The 18,374-nt window shown below is 37.2% G+C and overlaps 1 protein-coding gene across 2 annotated transcripts in view; it reads right to left on the bottom strand.

Moving 5' to 3' along the window:
* Positions 1-18,374, bottom strand: part of EPS15 (epidermal growth factor receptor pathway substrate 15) — a 160,736-nt gene that overhangs the window by 5,361 nt on the left and 137,001 nt on the right. For both annotated transcript variants that reach the window (XM_060305654.1, XM_030870101.2), the window contains exons 22-23: positions 2,784-2,860; positions 1,276-1,438 (exon numbers count right to left, since the gene is read on the bottom strand). In XM_060305654.1, coding sequence (XP_060161637.1) covers positions 1,276-1,438; positions 2,784-2,860 — 240 coding nt within the window. The remainder of the gene's footprint in view (positions 1-1,275; positions 1,439-2,783; positions 2,861-18,374) is intronic.

Here is an 18,374-nt window from a genome sequence, read left to right as displayed (position 1 = left end):
GAAGTTACACACTCAAGATCATAGAGCTAGTCAGAGAATATCCAGAATTAGAACCCAGATCTTTAAGCTGCAGTTCAACAAACCATCTTTCTTTCCTTGATTTTTCTACAGTGATATATACTCACTTTGCTGAAGTCTTAGATTTAGTTACAGCACTAGTATATTAGTTTACTTAGGATTTTAAAAATAACTTCACTATTGGCACCTTACTGGTATAAAACTTAAATGAGCACATTAACTATCATTTTTAAAAAATATATTCTGACAACCTTACTCTCTAGTAATATACGATACGGGCTACTTTTCCTTAAAAGATAAAAGGAGTTCAGTTCAGTTCACCTGATTTTTCAACAGGTAGCTGGGTATTAACAATTTTATTTGCAATTCTTTAAATCAAAGAAGAAAAAAAAATCTGCCCAAGAAATACCATAGGGAGGCTATTATGAAAAGGCAAGAATAATATTCTAGAACTACTGAGGCTGAAAATTTACCACGGAATGACATATGGTTAAAACAATAATGTACCAGATGTGTCTTCTCACAAGTAGCACTACAACTATTCAGGGGATTGCCTTTTTACCACTTCTCATGAACTTTATTATCTTCATTAAAAACAAACAAACAAAACCCCTTTTTCTTTACAGTGCTAAACAAAACAAAAAAAAATAAGAATAGTAAGAATTTGTTTCTAGACCAAAAACATCACTTTTATAAAATAAAGGAGTCTCTTATCAAGTCAAGTAAAATCATATTTTCCTTCAAGAAAAACAATACTTTCTTTTAAAATTCTGATACCGAAAAGCTGAATTCTGGATACCAAAAAGGCCATATATTCTCACATTAAAGGACTTAAGGAAGACTTCACATTTAGCAGGAAAAAGAAAGGGACTTCGAATTAATCTTTGCTTATAGAAATTTATTAAAATACCAAAGCACAGGAAACTGTTGTTCAAATGGTAATCAATGAGCTTCCAAAAAGTAAGAGATTTCATTGGTACTTTCCTTTTTTCATTTACTGCCTCTCTAAAATGATTTAAAGAGAAATTAGCTCTTGCTAGAAAAATAGTTCATGACAGTTACACAGGCTGGCTTCTTAGGCACATATCTGTAATTCTGCATTAAGGTCAGAACAGATGATAGCAGCAGGCTTCTGCTGTGTTTTTGGACTTGTTTTGTTTAAGGCCCTTTATATAAAGTCTACAAATAAGGCCCACACAATACTTTTCAGAAAGAAAAAGGAAGTAGTTGATTTAGGAAAGGTATCAACTCTCATACCAGGTGGTGGTGGGCAGGGTCTTGTTGGAGTTCCAATCTTTGGTGGCAGTGCTGGGGGTACATCTTCAGTTTTGATGGATGTTTCCTCAAGCATATTTTTTGTAATGACCATACTGCTGATGGAGCTTGATGTGGATGAACTAAAAGGATCTTCATTGTTGACCTTTGTTTGAAAAGAAATTACTCATGGTTATATATATTATGCCAAACAAACCGTACGCGGTTATGGAGCATTTGGAAGAGTGATCTTCAGTATCACGCAGCTTTATTTATTTCAATTCTGAGAGCACTAACATTTTAACCTTTGCATTCAGAACCAAAATGGAAAAAAATTTTTTAATTTTTCTATATGAGTAGTGATTATAACATCACTACTTATTAAGAGCAACAGATCGTACCAAAACAAGCCAACTCTGGATTAAAGGTTTATTAAGATTCAGGTGATACAAAACCATTGAGGCCCTTTATAAAGAGACTAATATATTTTTCCTCAAGTGACTATCTGATCCAAATGATAAAGGAAAAAATACTGATTCCACACTTGCCAATGCACTTAAATATAGGAAAGATTTAATACTAAAGTCAAAGAAAATGGCATCTTAAAAAACATTAAAGACAACCTGAAAGTCAATTTTGTTTTTTAAGCAAACTGATCCCATGGCATAAGTCTTATTGTGGGTCTGAAGACCTGGCCTCTCTAATACATGGAGTAATGAAAGATTCACTTTTCTATAATGAATCGGATATTACAGTTTAGGCCAGTGTTTCTCTAAAGAAGCATGCTGACATTTTGGGCTGGATATAGCTCTGTGTTGTGGCACTGGACAGGGTGTTGCACAACATCCCTGGTCTTTATCCACTACATATGAACAGCCCTCCTCCTCAGCTGTGACAACTGAAAATGTCTCTAGACATTGCCAAATGTTTCCTGGGGGGTGGGGGTGGGGGGAATAACACCCAGTTGAGAACCAATGATAGAGACAGTGTGACATATACTCTAAGTTTACTCTTTTGGCCTGAATCAATCCTAGGGCTACATTGGAAAATAGGTAGTTGACATATATAGTCCACTACCTAATACTGCTGGGCTATTAATTATCTTAATACTAACCTTAACAGTCTCAGAACATAAAATCAAGCAATCAGTACAGAGAGGATGGAATGAATGTCCAGATTTTACAGCTATTGACCCAGACAGTCAACAGGGGGAAAATGTAGTTCAATTGGAAGAAACATATTTAAAAAGACAGAAGACTCTTAAAGTTGTTGAGCAGACCTGCCAGTAGAAAATTATAATTATCTGTACCATCACCATTGTCTTTGTGCACAGAAATGTCTACTTTGATTACATCTTATATTTCATTTCTGTCTGAAATCAATGTTTGCTGTGCCTTACTGAAATCAAGTTGCAACCTCTGTGAGGGTCAGGTTATAAAATCAAAAGAAAGGATCACTCCTTTGGTGGAAACACAGTATATTTTACTTTCCTACTAAGTATTGCAGATTACCTTTGACAATGTGCTGAAGTCAGCAAATCCATCTTCAAATGATTCATTTCCAAAAACAGAAGCAAAGGGGTCTGTGGCTAAAATGAATAAAGAAAATCAATGCAATAGGACAGAAAGACATCAAATTTCATGTCCTCTTTTGGTTAGTAACATTCAGACAAATGAAAAATATCGAATGCCAAATATTAATCCCTGAATTTAGGCCCACAAAGACAGTTAACACACGGATGAATCATTGAAGAATCAAAAACAGGTGAACTAACTCTAGGTAAAGTGTTTAAGGCTTTGGAATACACGTCAAATAATATAGCTCCCGTGAGCTTAAACTATTTCTAATAAAGACATCATGAAGTAAAAACAACTACACCATTAATTCCACATTTCACACACACCCTTCAAGGTCCATTTCAAATACTACCATAACCACAAAGCCTAGAATAACCTAGGTATCTCTAATTCACACAGCAAGAAGTGATTTCTTCCTTCTTTGTGGCACTGACAGCATTCTAGTTTGTATTATGGTTATCTGTGATTGATATATCACCCCTACTAGATTGTAAGGTCCTTAAAAACAAGGAATAACACTTATCCAACAAAGAACGAATGGTCAAAAAAGATTCATTGGCCATATATAAAACTGAAGAAAATAAGAAGATAGAGTTCCTATGTCTGAAAAGTTCATAGTATAGTGACAGACACATACACAAACAATAATAAAATAATCTTAAATGAGCTATTAGAGAGGTATAAAAAACCTGTAGTAGAAGCCATTAACTGCTGGGAGAATCGGGAAAAGCATCAAATAAGCCATTACATTTGACCTAGGTCTTTTAAATAAGGGATGGAGTCTGCTGAATAGATGGAGATGGGGGAGAGAAATCTACTCCAGGCAGAAGGAACAGTCATTGCAAAAGCAGTATTTAATCCCTGCTCCACAGGCATGAGAAGTTATCTGTTCCATCATAGTGCACTTAACAAATAGACTAACATTTTCAGCTGGAACAAACTGACTTACTTTGAGATAGTTTTTGTCTGTTCAGGCATAAAGGCTACCAATAAGGTCAAAGAATATTTATAGGAATTGCTGCTTGATATAGGAAAGCAGAAAGAAACAAAGGAAGAAGAAAGCGAATCTCAAAAGAGACGGTAAGACAGAGCAAAGATGCATAGAAAAATGCTCCTTGCTCTTCCTTAACTCATCTTTACATCAAATCAGTTTTAGGACAAAGTGTGCTCACCCACTCATTTAAATGTGTAAAGTGTGCCCTTACCTCTAACAGTGAGTACACCATGGACATAAACAGAAGAGGGGCAAGGAAGATACACATTATCTTTTTCTTGTCACCAAGACAGTCATGAGGTGGGTAGAAGCACAGAGAAAATCAGTCCTTTAGGGACACACCAATAACTCTGAACCTGAAGAGGATGTTGAGAGTCCAGACTTACAGGAAATCCTACAGCTTTAGCCATAAAAGATGGTTTTGTATTACTACATATCTGCTGCGTCCCACAGCCTCAGGCCCTGCCTAGTCATGCGTGCTGTTTCAGGCTTTCCCTTCTTTCTCCTCCTCTTCCTGTAATTCCCGATGCAGTGGCAGCTGAGGCACAGACTGAGCAGGATGCAGACGCTCTCCTGATTGGTATAAAGGTAATGATGGAAAAGGAGTTGGGCTCATTTCACTTGACGGACTGAAAAATCTGCTTCACGCTTTTGCTCTGCCATGGTACCACAGCTGTTACAAGCAGTCATAACACATGTGACAACACTGCTGAGTTAGGTCAGGTTTGACTGAAATATTATGAAGTGTACATTGTGAAAGACACTAATAAAAAACATGACACTTGTATATGAAGAATACGCTACATGTAGGTTACTAGAGTATTTTTTTAACATCTTTATTGGAGTATAATTGCTTTACAATGGTGTGTTAGTTTCTGCTTTATAACAAAGTGAACCAGTTATACATATACATATATCCCCATATCTCCTCCCTCTTGCGTCTCCCTCCCACCCTCCCTATAGCACCCCTCTAGGTGGTCACAAAGCTGATCTCCCTGTGCTATGTGGCTGCTTCCCGCTAGCTATCTATTTTACATTTGGTAGTATATGTATGTCCATGCCACTCTCTTACTTTGTCCCAGCTTACCCTTCCCCCTCCCCGTGTCCTCAAGTCCATTCTCTATGTCTGCATCTTTATTCCTGTCCTGCCTTTAGGTTCTTCAGAACATTTTTTTTTTTTTTTTAGATTCCATATATATGTGTTAGCATACGGTATTTGTTTTTCTCTTTCTGACTGACTTCACTCTGTATGACAGACTCTAGGTCCATCCACCTCACTTCGTTTCTTTTTATGGCTGAGTAATATTCCATTGTATATACGTGCCACACCTTCTTTATCCATTCATCTGTCCATGAACACTTAGGTTGCTTTCATGTCCTGGTTATTGTAAATAGAGCTTCAATGAACATTGTGGTACCTGACTCTTTTTGAATTATAGTTTTCTCAGGGTATATGCCCAGTAGTGGGATTGCTGGGTCGTATGGTAGTTCTATTTTTAGTTTTTTAAGGAACCTCCGTACTGTTCTCCATAGTGGCTGTATCAATTTACATTCCCACCAACAGTGCAAGATGGTGCCCTTTTCTCCACACCCTCTCCAGCATTTATTGTTTGTAGATTTTTTGATGATGGCCATTCTGACTGGTATGAGGTGATACCTCATTGCAATTTTGATTTGCATTTCTCTAATGATTACTGATGTTGAGCATCCTTTCATGTGTTTGTTGGCAATCTGGATATCTTCTTTGGAGAAATGTCTATTTAGGTCTTCTGCCCATTTCTGGATTGCGTTGTTTGTTTTTTTGATATTGACCTGCATGAGCTGCTTGTATATTTTGAAGATTAATCCTTTGTCTGTTGATACATTTGCAAACATTTTCTCCCATTCTGAGGGTTATTTTTTCATCTTGTTTATGGTTTCCTTTGCTGTGCAAAAGCTTTTAAGTTTCATTAGGTCCCATTTGTTTATATTTTTTAATTTCCATTTCTCTAGGAGGTGGGTCAAAAAGGATCTTGCTGTGATTTATGTCATAGAGAGATAATAATATGGTTTTCCTCCTTCAATTTGTTAATATGGTTTATCACACTGATTGATTTGCATATATTGAAGAATCCTCGCTTTCCTGTGATAAACCCCACTTGATGATGGTGTATGATCCTTTTAATGTGTTGTTGGATTCTGTTTGCTAGTATTTTGTTGAGGATTTTTGCATCTATGTTCATCAGTGATATTGGCCTGTAGCTTTCTTTCTTTGAGACATCTTTGTCTGGTTTTGGTATCATGGTGATGGTGGCCCCATAGAATGTGTTTAGGAGTGTTCCTACCTCTGCTATATTGTGGAAGAGCTTGAGAAGGATAGGTGTTAACTCTTCTCTAAATGTGTGAGAGAATTCGCCTGTGAAGCCATCTGATCCTGGGCTTTTGTCTGTTGGAAGATTTTTAATCACAGTCTCAATTTCAGTGCTTGTGATTGGCCTGTTTATATTTTCTATTTCTTCCTGGTTCAGTCTAGGAAGGTTGTGCTTTTCTAAGAATTTGTCCATTTCTTCCAGGTTGTCCATTTTATTGGCATAGAGTTGCTTGTAGTAATCTCTCATGATCCTTTGTATTTCTGCAGTGTCTCGTTGTTACTTCTCCTTTTCGTTTGTAATTCTATTGATTTGAGTCTTCTCTCTTTTTTTCTTGATGAGTTGGGCTAATGGTTTATCAATTTTGTTTATCTCCTCAAAGAACCAACTATTAGTTTTATTGATCTTTGCTGTCATTTCCTTCATTTCTTTTTCATTTATTTCTGGTCTGATCTTTATGATTTCTTTCCTTCTGCTAACTTTGGGGTTTTTGTGTTCTTCTTTCTCTAATTGCTTTAGGTGTAAGGTTAGGTTGTTTAATTGAGATGCTTCTTTTTTCTTGAGGTAGGATTGTACTGCTATAAACTTCCCTCTTAGAACTGCTTTTGCTGCATCCCATAGGTTTTGGGTCGTCGTGTTTTCATTGTCATTTGTTTCTAGGTATTTTTTGATTTTTCTTTGATTTCTTCAGTGATCTCTTGGTTATTTAGTAGCGTATTGTTTAGCCTCCACGTGCTTGTATTTTTTACAGAATTTTTCCTGTAATTGATATCTACTCTCATAGCGTTGTGGTCAGAAAAGATACTTGATACGACTTCAGTTTTCTTAAATTTACCAAGGCTTGATTTGTGACCCAAGATATGATCTATCCTGGAGAATGTTCCATGAGCACTTGAGAAGGTGTATTCTGTTGTTTTTGGGTAGAATGTCCTATAAATATCAATTAAGTCCATCTTGTCTAATGTGTCGTTTAATGCTTGTGTTTCCTTATTTAATTTCATTTTGGATGATCTGTCCATTGGTGAAAGTGGGGTGTTAAAGTCCCCTACTATGATTGTGTTACTGTCGATTTCCCCTTTTATGGCTGTTAGCATTTGCCTTATGTATTGTGCTGCTCCTATGTTGGGTGCATAAGTATTTACAATTGTTATATCTTCTTCTTGGATTGATCACTTGGTCGTTATGTAGTGTCCTTTTTTGTCTGTTTTACTGGTCTTTATTTAAAGTCTATTTTGTCTGATATAAGAATTGCTACTCCAGCTTTCTTTTGGTTTCCATTTGCATGGAATATCTTTTTCCATCCCCTCACTTTCAGTCTGTATGTGTCCCTTGGTCTGAAGTCGGTCTCTTGTAGACAGCATATATATGGATCTTGTTTTTGTATCCATTGAGCCAGTCTATTTCTTTTGGTTGGAGCATTTAATCCATTTACATTTAAGGTAGTTATGGATATGTATGTTCCTATTCCCATTTTCTTAATTGGTTTGGGTTTGTTATTGTACGTTTTTTCCTTCTCTTTTGTTTCCTGTCTAGAGAAGTTCCTTTAGCATTTGTTGTAAAGCTGGTTTGGTGGTTCTGAATTCTCTTAGCTTTTGCTTGTCTGTAAAGGTTTTAATTGCTCAGTTGAATCTGAATGAGATCCTTGCTGGGTAATCTTGGTTTTAGGTTTTTCCCTTTCATCACTTTAAATATGTCCTGCCACTCCCTTCTGGCTTGCAGAGTTTCTGCTGAAAGATCAGCCGTTAACCTGATGGGGATTCCCTTGTGTGTTATTTGTTGCTTTTCCCTTGCTGCTTCTAATATTTTTTCTTTGTATTTAATTTTTGATAGTTTGATTAATATGTGTCTTGGCCTGTTTGTCCTTGGATTTATCCTGTGTGGGACTCTGCATCTCCTGGACTTGAATGACTACTGCCTTTCCCATATTAGGGCAGTCTTCAAGTATAATGTCTTCCAATATTTTCTCAGTCCCTTTCTTTTTCTCTTCTTCTTCTGGGACCCCTATAATTCAAATGCTGGTGTGTTTAATGTTGTCCCAGAAGTCTCTGAGACTGTCCTCAATTCTTTTCATTCTCTTTTCTTTATTCTGCTCTGCGGTAGTTACTTTCACTATTTTATCTTCCAGGTCACTTATCCGTTCTTCTGCCTCAGTTACTCTGCTATTGATTCCTTCTAGAGAATTTTTAATTTCATTTATTGTGTGGTTCATCATTGTTTGTTTGCTCTTTAGTTCTTCTAGGTCCTTGTTAAACATTTCTTGTATTTTCTCCATTCTATTTCCAAGATTTTGCATCATCTTTACTATCATTACTCTGAATTCTTTCTCAGGTAGACTGCCTATTTGTTTCTTCATTTGTTTGGTCTGGTGGGTTTTTACCTTGCTCCTTCATCTGCTGTGTGTTTTCTCTGTCTTCTCATTTTGCTTAACTTACTGTGTTTGTGGTCGCCTTTTCACAGGCTGCAGGTTCGTAGTTCCCATTGTTTTTGGTGTCTGCCCCAGTGGCTAAGGTTGGTTCAGTGGGTTGTGTAGGCTTCCTGGTGGAGGGGACTGGTGCCTGTGTTCTGGAGGATGACGCTGGACCTTGTCTTTCTGGTGGGCAGGACCATGTCCGGTGTGTGTTTTTGGGTGTCTGTGACCTTACTGTGATTTTAGGCTAATGGGTGGGGTTGCGTTCCTGTCTTGCTAGTTGTTTGGCATAGGGTGTCCAGCACTGTAGCTTGCTGGTCGTTGAGTGGAGCTGGGTCCTTTCTGTCCACAAGTAAAAGTGTGAAAGCTTTTTTGTAAAGTCTTTTTTGCCCCTTCCACATATATTGTGGAGCCCTGGCTCCACAATATCAAATGACGAAAGCTCTCCCAGAGATCTCCAGAGATGGAGATCTCTGGGAGAGCTTTCGTCACTTGATATTACGTGGAGCCAGGAGGTCTCTGGTCGACCAATGTCCTGAACTTGGCTCTCCCACCTAGAGGCACAGGTCTGACACCTGGCTGGAGCACAAAGACCCTGTCAGCCCCACAGCTTTTGGGAAGTCTGCAGTCTTCTGCCAGCGTTCAGTATGTGTTCTGTAGGAGTTGTTCCACATGTAGATGTATTTCTGATGTATTTGTGGGGAGGAAGGTGATCTCCATGTCTTACTCTTCTGCCATCTTGAAGGTCTCCTCAGAGTTTTTCTATACGTCCTTCATCATAAGAAATGAATTCAGCATTGGTCCAAACACTGGGGAATGTATCCTAGATGAATGACAAAGCACTTTTGCCTGAATTGGGAAAATAAGACTTTGGAAAGAACTTTCTCAGATATTGATCATGGTTGATATGAAGCAGAGACCTGTCCAGAAACTGGAAGGACTCACTGAGCATGAACTTGTTCACATTATGTGTGAGACACCTGCTGAGGAGTCACAGAAATACTGGGAGAGGAACTCAGTACGTGGCTTTCTTTTTCTTGAGGCACACAGGAGCCATGGGTCAGCAGAATCAGACTTTGAATGCAAAGGTAATCTGATTAGCACCCTCTTCTCCCCAAGAATAAAGGTAATGATCACTTTGGAGAAATACATAAAAGCATAATTTAAAAATATCATCTATAATCTGATTAGCGGAAATAATTCTGAGGAGAGGGGTTGAGGAATGGGCAACGTGGATGAAGGGGTTAAAATGTACAAACTGCCAGTCATAAAATAAGTAAGTCATGGGTATGTAATGTACAGCATGGGGACTAAAGTTAGTAATATTGTATTGCAAACTTGAAAGTTGCTAAGAAAGTAAATCTTAAAAAGTTCTCATCACAAGGAAAAAAATTTGTAACTTTGTATGGTGATAGATGGTAAATAAACTTATTGAGGTGATCATTTTGCAATGCACACAAATGTTGAATCATTATGTTGTACACCTGAAATTAACATAATGCTCGTCAATTACACTTCAATTTAAAAGAAAGGAAAGAAAGAGAGAGAAGGAAAGAAGGAACCCATATCAATATTTTATCATACTTTACCAGCTTTTTTCCCTGGTATTTTTTTCCTTACTTATTTGAGATCATACTATGCTGACATAATTTTTTGTGAGGTGTGAATGATAAAGCTACATTTTAGGCATATCACTTTTTACCCCTTTACTCTCATTTAATTCATAGCAATCATCATAACTGACATGTTATATATTTGTTTACATAAGCTCTAAAAAAGACAGGAACTTTGTTTTGTTCACTACTGTATCCTCAAGGTCAAGAACACTCATATTTGCTGAAAATATTAAAGGATAAAAAGGACAGAAACCATCTAGTTACTAAGGATATTCCAAACAGATACCATAACATTTCTTAGTACAACCAGCTGACCAACAAGGAATAAGGGAAACCTTAAGGCTCACAAATAATCCCAAAGAACAGCTGTCTACCAGAGAATCCTGGGAGGAAGAAGAACGCTTTTTTTTCTCCATGACCCATGCACAATCCATGAAATAATTAAGCTCAAGCTCACAAAGAACCTTCAAGAGATACTCGTGAATCATAGTCATTAGTAAAGGATCTACTTTCTCAAGCTGGTCTTCAATTAGTTCACTCACTCACTGACCCACTAATCCATTCACATTTAGTAAGCATCTTTTATGTTTAAGCCTAGGTACTAGGGATTTAGGGGGAAATAAGACACAACATCTACCTTCAAGGAACTCATGATTTAACTGAGTGATATACATGTACACAACTGCTACACAGTAAGTGTTAAAGTTCAAAGAGAGTAAAGGAGAAATAACACCTAGATTTATGTGGAAGGGGCAAAAAAGACTTTACAAAAAAGCTTTCACACTTTTACTTGTGGACAGAAAGGAGGTGGGAGGAGACAGAGATATACACTCACTATACCCAAATATACACCTGCTCATGCATACACATTTTTCCATTCCAAAATTAAGTGGTCTCGAAGAAACATTCATGACTTGTGGTTTGTGGAAATGGAGAAAATTAGAGAAGAAACATGAAAGAAAGCAGAGGCTAAGAATTGTAAAATATATGAACATCTGCATGCTTAGCCTGAGTCATTGCCTGTAAAAACGAAGACCTACTTGGCATTTTACTAATGCTGGTGTCAAAGATGCTCTGGGGACACCATGAGTTCCCTTCTATATCCTCAGAATGTTATAAAGCTTTAATTAAGAACTGGAGGGACTTCCCTGGTGGTCCAGAGGTTTAGACTCCTCGCTTCCACTGCAGAGGGTGTGGGTTCGATCCCTGGTCAGGGAACTAAGATCACACATGCCACACAGTGCAGCCAAAAAAATTAAAAAATACAAAAAAAGAATTCTTCAAATTCTTGATAGTCACCATCAATGTAATTTTCATTTGTACAGGTAGCTGGTAGCAAATAACAGGAGATTATCAAAGAAAAAAAAAGAATTGGAAAGATTCTGCATTTTCTCAGTTAGGAGTTAGTAAAATATTCCATGCAAAAATTTTCTGGCACCACAGCTAATCTCATTTATAATGAAGCGTAAAAAGAACATTTACAAGTCAAAATAAAATATATGTAGAAACTGAGTGACCTGAATTTGCTTTCTTTAGTTTTCTTTATTTGTCTGCAATGTGTCTATCACCAGGAGGAAATGCTAAAATAATTGAGACAAAATATTAAAAATATTTAACGTCCTGGGGGCTTCCCTGGTGGCACAGTGGTTGAGAGTCCGCCTGCCGATGCAGGGGACACAGGCTCGTGCCCCAGTCTGGGAAGATCCCACATGCCGCAGAGAGGCTGGGCCCGTGAGCCATGGCCGCTGAGCCTGCCCGTCTGGAGCCTGTGCTCCGCAACGGGAGAGGCCACAACAGTGAGAGGCCTGCGTACCGCAAAAAAAAAAAAAAAAAAAAAAAAAAAAATTAACGTCCTTCTATTACTATCATAACTACAATATTTTAAAGGTAGGTGTAGAGTGATTAATTTTTAATAACAAAAAATTTACCCTTATGTTTCTAATTTATTTTGAAAGCTTACAATTCTCCTGTTCTGTGGGATTAATCTTTTTGCTGACTAAATTTCCTGGTGAAAAAGGACAGGGGTATAGAGGTGTGAGTAAGGAAGGTAAATGTCCTGTGTTTGTGACCTTGGGTACGTAATGCCACCTCTCTGAGGCTCCGTGGTTTTCAGATGTTGAGTTTATGAACAAGTAAACTAAATAAGTATGTTAAGAGCCTATATATAAGTTGGGGGAAAACACATATTTAACAACTTAACCATGAAAACTAAAAAAAAAAAAAAGTCCAGCTTTCATTTGTCAAACAAAAAGAACTTAAAAAACTAAAGAGAAGAGAAAACAATTGTAGACTAAAAGAATCCTTTCCAGGAAAAGAGCTGACAACACACACACACACACACACACACACACACACACACACTCACTCTCTCCCTCTCCCTTGTCTCTATTTCATTTGGAACTAATGAAGAGTATATTACAAGTAACTAGTCTGCATTTGGAAACCATTAAACTAAAAAGCAGTAACAGCAATAACAACAACTACCATTTACTACGACAGGAACCACAATAAATACTTTAGGAAACTGAGACTTAGAAAACCTAAGGAACTAGCACTGTTATCTGAGTAAGTTCAGGCAGCTGGACTCAAGCATCCATGTCCTATGGATGACAACTCCTCTCTAGACTGTTTATGTTTCCATTGAATTCAAAATCTTATGACAATGTAGCAGATTTGAGACAAATGATTTATTCATTTTTTCAGCAGTCAATCTGTAAGCCTTTGCTATGTGTCGAAAGTTCTGGGATGGGAGAGTAGGAATGCAACCTGGGATGACTCGCAGGTCTCTGCTTGGGCAACTGAGTAGATGGTAGTGCTATGAGCAGAGATGGGATATCCAGATGTTTAGTATTGTTTTACATTTCATAAGGTGGACAACTTTACTTTCAGACATATATCTGTGACACTTTAAGTAAAAGACCATCAAATATATATATATATATATATATACACACACACACACACATAAATAATATAACAGACAATATATTAAAAAATATATAATAATATATGATATATAAATGTTTACAATATAAATAGCATATAAATATAAGTAATAAAAAGTTATATATATATCCACACACATATATTTGGAGCACGAGGCTAGTGATTAGATTTGTGGTTAGTAATATGATCAAATGTTAACAAAGACAATTCTGGCAGTCATGCAAGACCAGCAGGTAAAGAGACTGGAGGCGACTTGATATCATAGTCCAGGTAAAACATGATGAGGACCCAAACAAAGCTGAGTATAATGAGGAACAGACAATCAGAGTCCAATTGCGGGTAAAAGAACAAGACTTGGCAATTTATGGGAGATGAGGAATGATAGAGAAAAAGTCTAGGATGATTGGCTGAGGGCCAATAATAGTGTCATTAGTACATAAAGTAGAATGTAGAAGGAGGTAAAGCTTGGCTCTTTGTTATTGTTTATACTATACTTTGAAGGAGAGACTAATTGGAAAAGGTGACTATTAACTTTAAGCATTGTTGAGCTTGACACCTAAGGAGAAATATCCAGCAGGCAACTTGAAAGTACTGGAAGTTCAGGAGAGAGTTCAGGCATAGAGGACAAAATCTAGGAGTCATCAGGAAACAGGATGTAGTTGAAGGCACAGAACCAGACAACACCACCACAGGAAGTGTGTATTAAGAGAAGAGCAGAAGCACCAGCCTAAATATGGGACTAAAAAGATAGCCTCGCTCTTCAGTTTTTTCTCCAGAACACTGAGATTATTTCTCTTGCTCTTGTTCTGAATAAAAGGAGACATCTGTCCCAGATACCTCCTGGGAGCAAACCGGCCTGAGGGAACAGAGACCAGCGCAGTATAGGGCAACAGGAAAATGTTTTAGAATATATTAGATCAGCAGTTCTCAAAGTGTGGTCCAAGCACTCCAAAAGTCCCCCAAGGCCCCTTAAGGGAGGTCTGTAAGGTCAAAACTACTTTCAGAATATGAAGATGTTATTTATCTTTCTCACTGTATTATCTGCAACAATGTTGCAAAACCAGTGGTGGGTTAAAAAAAAAAGTGGTGGGTGCTTTAGTGGGAATCAAGGCAGCAGCACCAAACTGTACTGGCTGGTAGCAACTGTACTGTTCACCCTCACAAACTCGCAGGGGGATAAAAAGGCCAGTTGCACTTATGAACATCTGTCCTTGATGAATCAATAAAAACTACTGATTTAAAATAAATGGCGACCCTTAGGTTCTTTTAAAAACTATGGAAGACAAAATTAGAAATACACACAAAGCACTTCTGCTGAGTACCAAAGTATAATCAGTTATGAGGAGGAAAAGCACTTACATGATGGTCTGAGAAACAAGGTGAACCAGCTGCTTTTTTCATGGAACACCATTTTTACTTGCAAGAAGTGACAGATAACAATGGTTATTCAGATTTAGGTATTGGGCAACACTTCTTCCTAAATAAAGTGTATCTGTCACTTTAAGGAAAACAACTGAAAGTATTTGTTGCAGATGATGAAAATTGAAGCTTTCAAGTAAAAACTGGAACCTTGGAAAGTATTATCTGCCTTGTAAGCTTAACATTATACCAATACTTAAAAGACACTCATGAGATGGATGGTGATATCAATAAAGATGATTTAAGAAACTATTTATAATGAAATGTGTCAACATTTGGAAGACATGCATAACTCAGTGAACCAATTCCAAATGATCAATGCAGGTTACAAAATCATATATGGATAAAAAGTTCATTCAATGTGGAAGAAAGACTAATGGAGTTTAACAGAGTATGAAAAGTTCATTGGTAACAGTTTCATATTCCATATTGTAACTAACTTTGAACTTCCTTCTCATTGCGGTGTCTTCTCTTGTTGCGGAGCATGGGCCCTAGGCACTTGCGCTTCAGTAGTTGTGGCTCGTGGGCTCTAGAGTGCAGGCTCAGTAGTTGTGGCACACGGGCTTAGATGCTCCACGGCATGTGGGATCTTCCCAGACCAGGGCTTGAACCTGTGTCCCCTGCATTGGCAGGTGGATTCGTAACAACTGCGCCACCAGGGAAGCCCTTTAAATTCATTTTTAAGTTCAAATTTATAACATTTATTTATCACAGCAACAATGAAGCAATTTTGATTAACACAAATGTTTAAAGTCAGGGATCAAACTTATTTCTGTACTTGGTTTTGGTTGCTTTATTTGAAAAACATAATTCATCCAAGAAAGTAGCTATAATATACACTTTTGAACAACAGTCTCGTAATCTCAGGGTGGTTTAAATAAATGTTTACTCAGAGGTTTGCACAAAAACCACTTAACTTGATAGTTCTTTAAAGCACCAGTGCATTCCAATATGTTAAAATCTGGTTTGTAACAGATATGAATGCATATACCTAATTAACTTGCAGTTTTTAAAAATTCAAAGATACTTAAAAAATAATGAAACCAGATTCTACCAATTCCCTGAAGACTTCTCTGGAAGCTGGTTTTGTGGAAAATAATGTGAAAACTCTGGTCCATAGCATGTCTAAGGTTCCTTCTGCTCTAACAAAGGCAGTAATGTAAGTTTGAGAGAGAAAAAAATCTGTGGCATCACCCTATGCCAATTTTTGTATTGTCAGAACTGGATGAGAAGATATAAGGCAGAGGCATGGTAACAAAGTGATTAACAGCATGAGCTCTGAAATAAGACATGGATTAGAAACTGAGCATTGCTACAGTTATTGTGATCTTGGGCAAACTGCTTGGTCAGAGTCTCATTTTCCTCATTATTAAAGTGAGAAAGAAAATAGCACCTGTCTCATATAACCATTTTAAAGATTAAATGAGAAAAATGCAAAAACAAAGTTTGGATGACCTTGTATATAGCTTTGAAAACAAAAGAAGAAAGAGAAAGAACGTTCAGACCTCTGATATTTCTGAGTCTGTGGAAAGTCTGTATAACTCAGCCCCAGACACCACTAACACGAAGCCCATTCAATTCTAAAGAGTTTTAGTTCTAAGATCCTCATTCAAATCACGATGTCAGTTAGATCACTGGTAAGGAAGCTACAGGCTCTCATTCTGTATGTAAAGATGGTTCAACATAGGAAAATCAACTAATGTAATACATCACATTAACAGAATGAAGGGAAAAAAAAGCCATGTGATCATCTCAATTGATGCAGAAAAAGCAATTGACAAAATTCAAAATCCTTTCATGATAAAACATTGAGCAAACTAGGAAAAGAAGAAAACTACTTCAACATAATAAAGACCATATATGAAAAGCCAACACTGAACATCATACCAATGGTGAGAGATTGAAAGCTTTTTTTCTAAAATTTTTAACAAGACAAGGATGCTCACCTTCACCACTTCTTTTCAACATAGAAATCCTAGCCAGAGCAATTAGGCAAGGGGGAAAAAAAAGGCATCCAAACTGGAAAGGAAGAAGTAAAATTATCTCTGTTTGCAGACGACATGATCTTACATGCAGAAAACCCTAAAGATTCTACAAACAAACAAACAAACAAAAAACGTGTTTAGAATAAATGACTTGAAGAAGGTAGCAGGATACAAAATCAATGAACAAAAAATCAATAGCATTTCCATACACTGATAATCCGAACAATCTGTAAAGGAAATTAAGAAAACAATGTCATTTACAATAGCATCAAAAAGAATAAAATACTTAGGAATTAGCCAAGGAGGACACGTATACTGACAACTATAAAACATTCTGGGGCTTCCCTGGTGGCGCAGTGGTTGAAAGTCCGCCTGCTGATGCAGGGGACACGGGTTCATGCCCCGGTCCAGGAAGATCCCACATGCCAGGGAGAGGCTGGGCCCGTGAGCCATGGCCACTGAGCCTGCGCGTCCGGAGCCTGTGCTCCGCAATGGGAGGGCCGCAACAGTGAGAGGCCTACATACCGCCAAAAAAAAAAAAAAAAAAAAAGCATTCTGAAAGAATGTAGATACAGATAAATGGAAAAACGGCCCACATTCATGGATTGGAAGACTTCGTATTGTTAAGACATTAATACTATCCAAAGCAATTCATAGAATTCAATGTAATCACTGTGAAAATCCCCATGACATTTATTTGCAGAAATAGAAAATTCATCCTCAAATTCATATGGAATCTCAGGGAACCCTGAAGAGCAAAAACATTTTTGAAGAAGAATAACAAAGTTACAGGTCTCAAACTTTCTGATTTCAAAACTTATTACAAAGCTATCATAATCAAAACAGTACTAGCCTTAAGACATTTAGGTCAATGGAACAGAACAGAGAGCCCAGAAATAAACCCCTGTATGTACAGTCAAATGATTTTCTACAAATATGTCAAGACCACTCAGTGGGGAAAGGACAAGTGGTGTTGGGAACACTGGATATCCACATGAAAAAGAATGAAGTAAAACTAACTCAAAATGGATCAAAGACCTAAATGTAAGATCTAAAACTAAAAACTCTTAGAAGAAAACTTAAGTGAAAGTTTCACAACATTGGATTTAGCAATACTTTCTTGGATAGGACACTAAAAGCATAGGCAACAAAAGAAAAAGTAGATAAACTGGACTACATCATAATTAAAAAGTTTTGTGAACCAACAGACAGTATCAACAGAATGAAAAGGCAACCTATGATATGGGAGAAAATATTTGCAAATCATATGTCTCCTAAGGGGTTGATACCCAGAGTATATAAAGAACTCCTACAATGCAACAACAAAAAAACAAACAACTGATTTTTAAAAATGTGCCAAGTACCTGAACAGACATTTCTTCAAAGATATACAAGTGGCCAATATGCACACAAAAGGATCAAAATCACTAATCATTAGGGAAATGCAAATCAAATTAATGAGCTGCCACTTCACACCCATTAAAACAGCTATTATCAAAAAACCAGAAAGTAGTTAGTGTTGGCAAGAATGTAAAGAACTTGGAACCCTTGTGCACCACTGATGGGAATGTAAAATAGTAAGGCATGGAAAACAGTACAGTGGCTTCTCAAAAAATCAAAAATAGAATTACCATATAATCTAGCAATTCTTGGTATATACCCAAAAGAACTAAAACCAGGGACTTGAATAGGTATTTGTACACTCATATGAATAGGAGCATTATTCACAATAGTCAAAATGTGGAAGCAACCCAAGTGTCTATTGATGGATGAATAGACAAACAAAACATGGTATATTCATACAACAGAA

The sequence above is a fragment of the Globicephala melas genome, chromosome 1, assembly GCF_963455315.2.
Source record: "Globicephala melas chromosome 1, mGloMel1.2, whole genome shotgun sequence".
NCBI classification, from domain to species: domain Eukaryota; kingdom Metazoa; phylum Chordata; class Mammalia; order Artiodactyla; family Delphinidae; genus Globicephala; species Globicephala melas.
The sequence above is the reverse complement of the archived record's forward strand: the minus strand, read 5'-3'. Positions and strand labels throughout refer to the sequence as shown.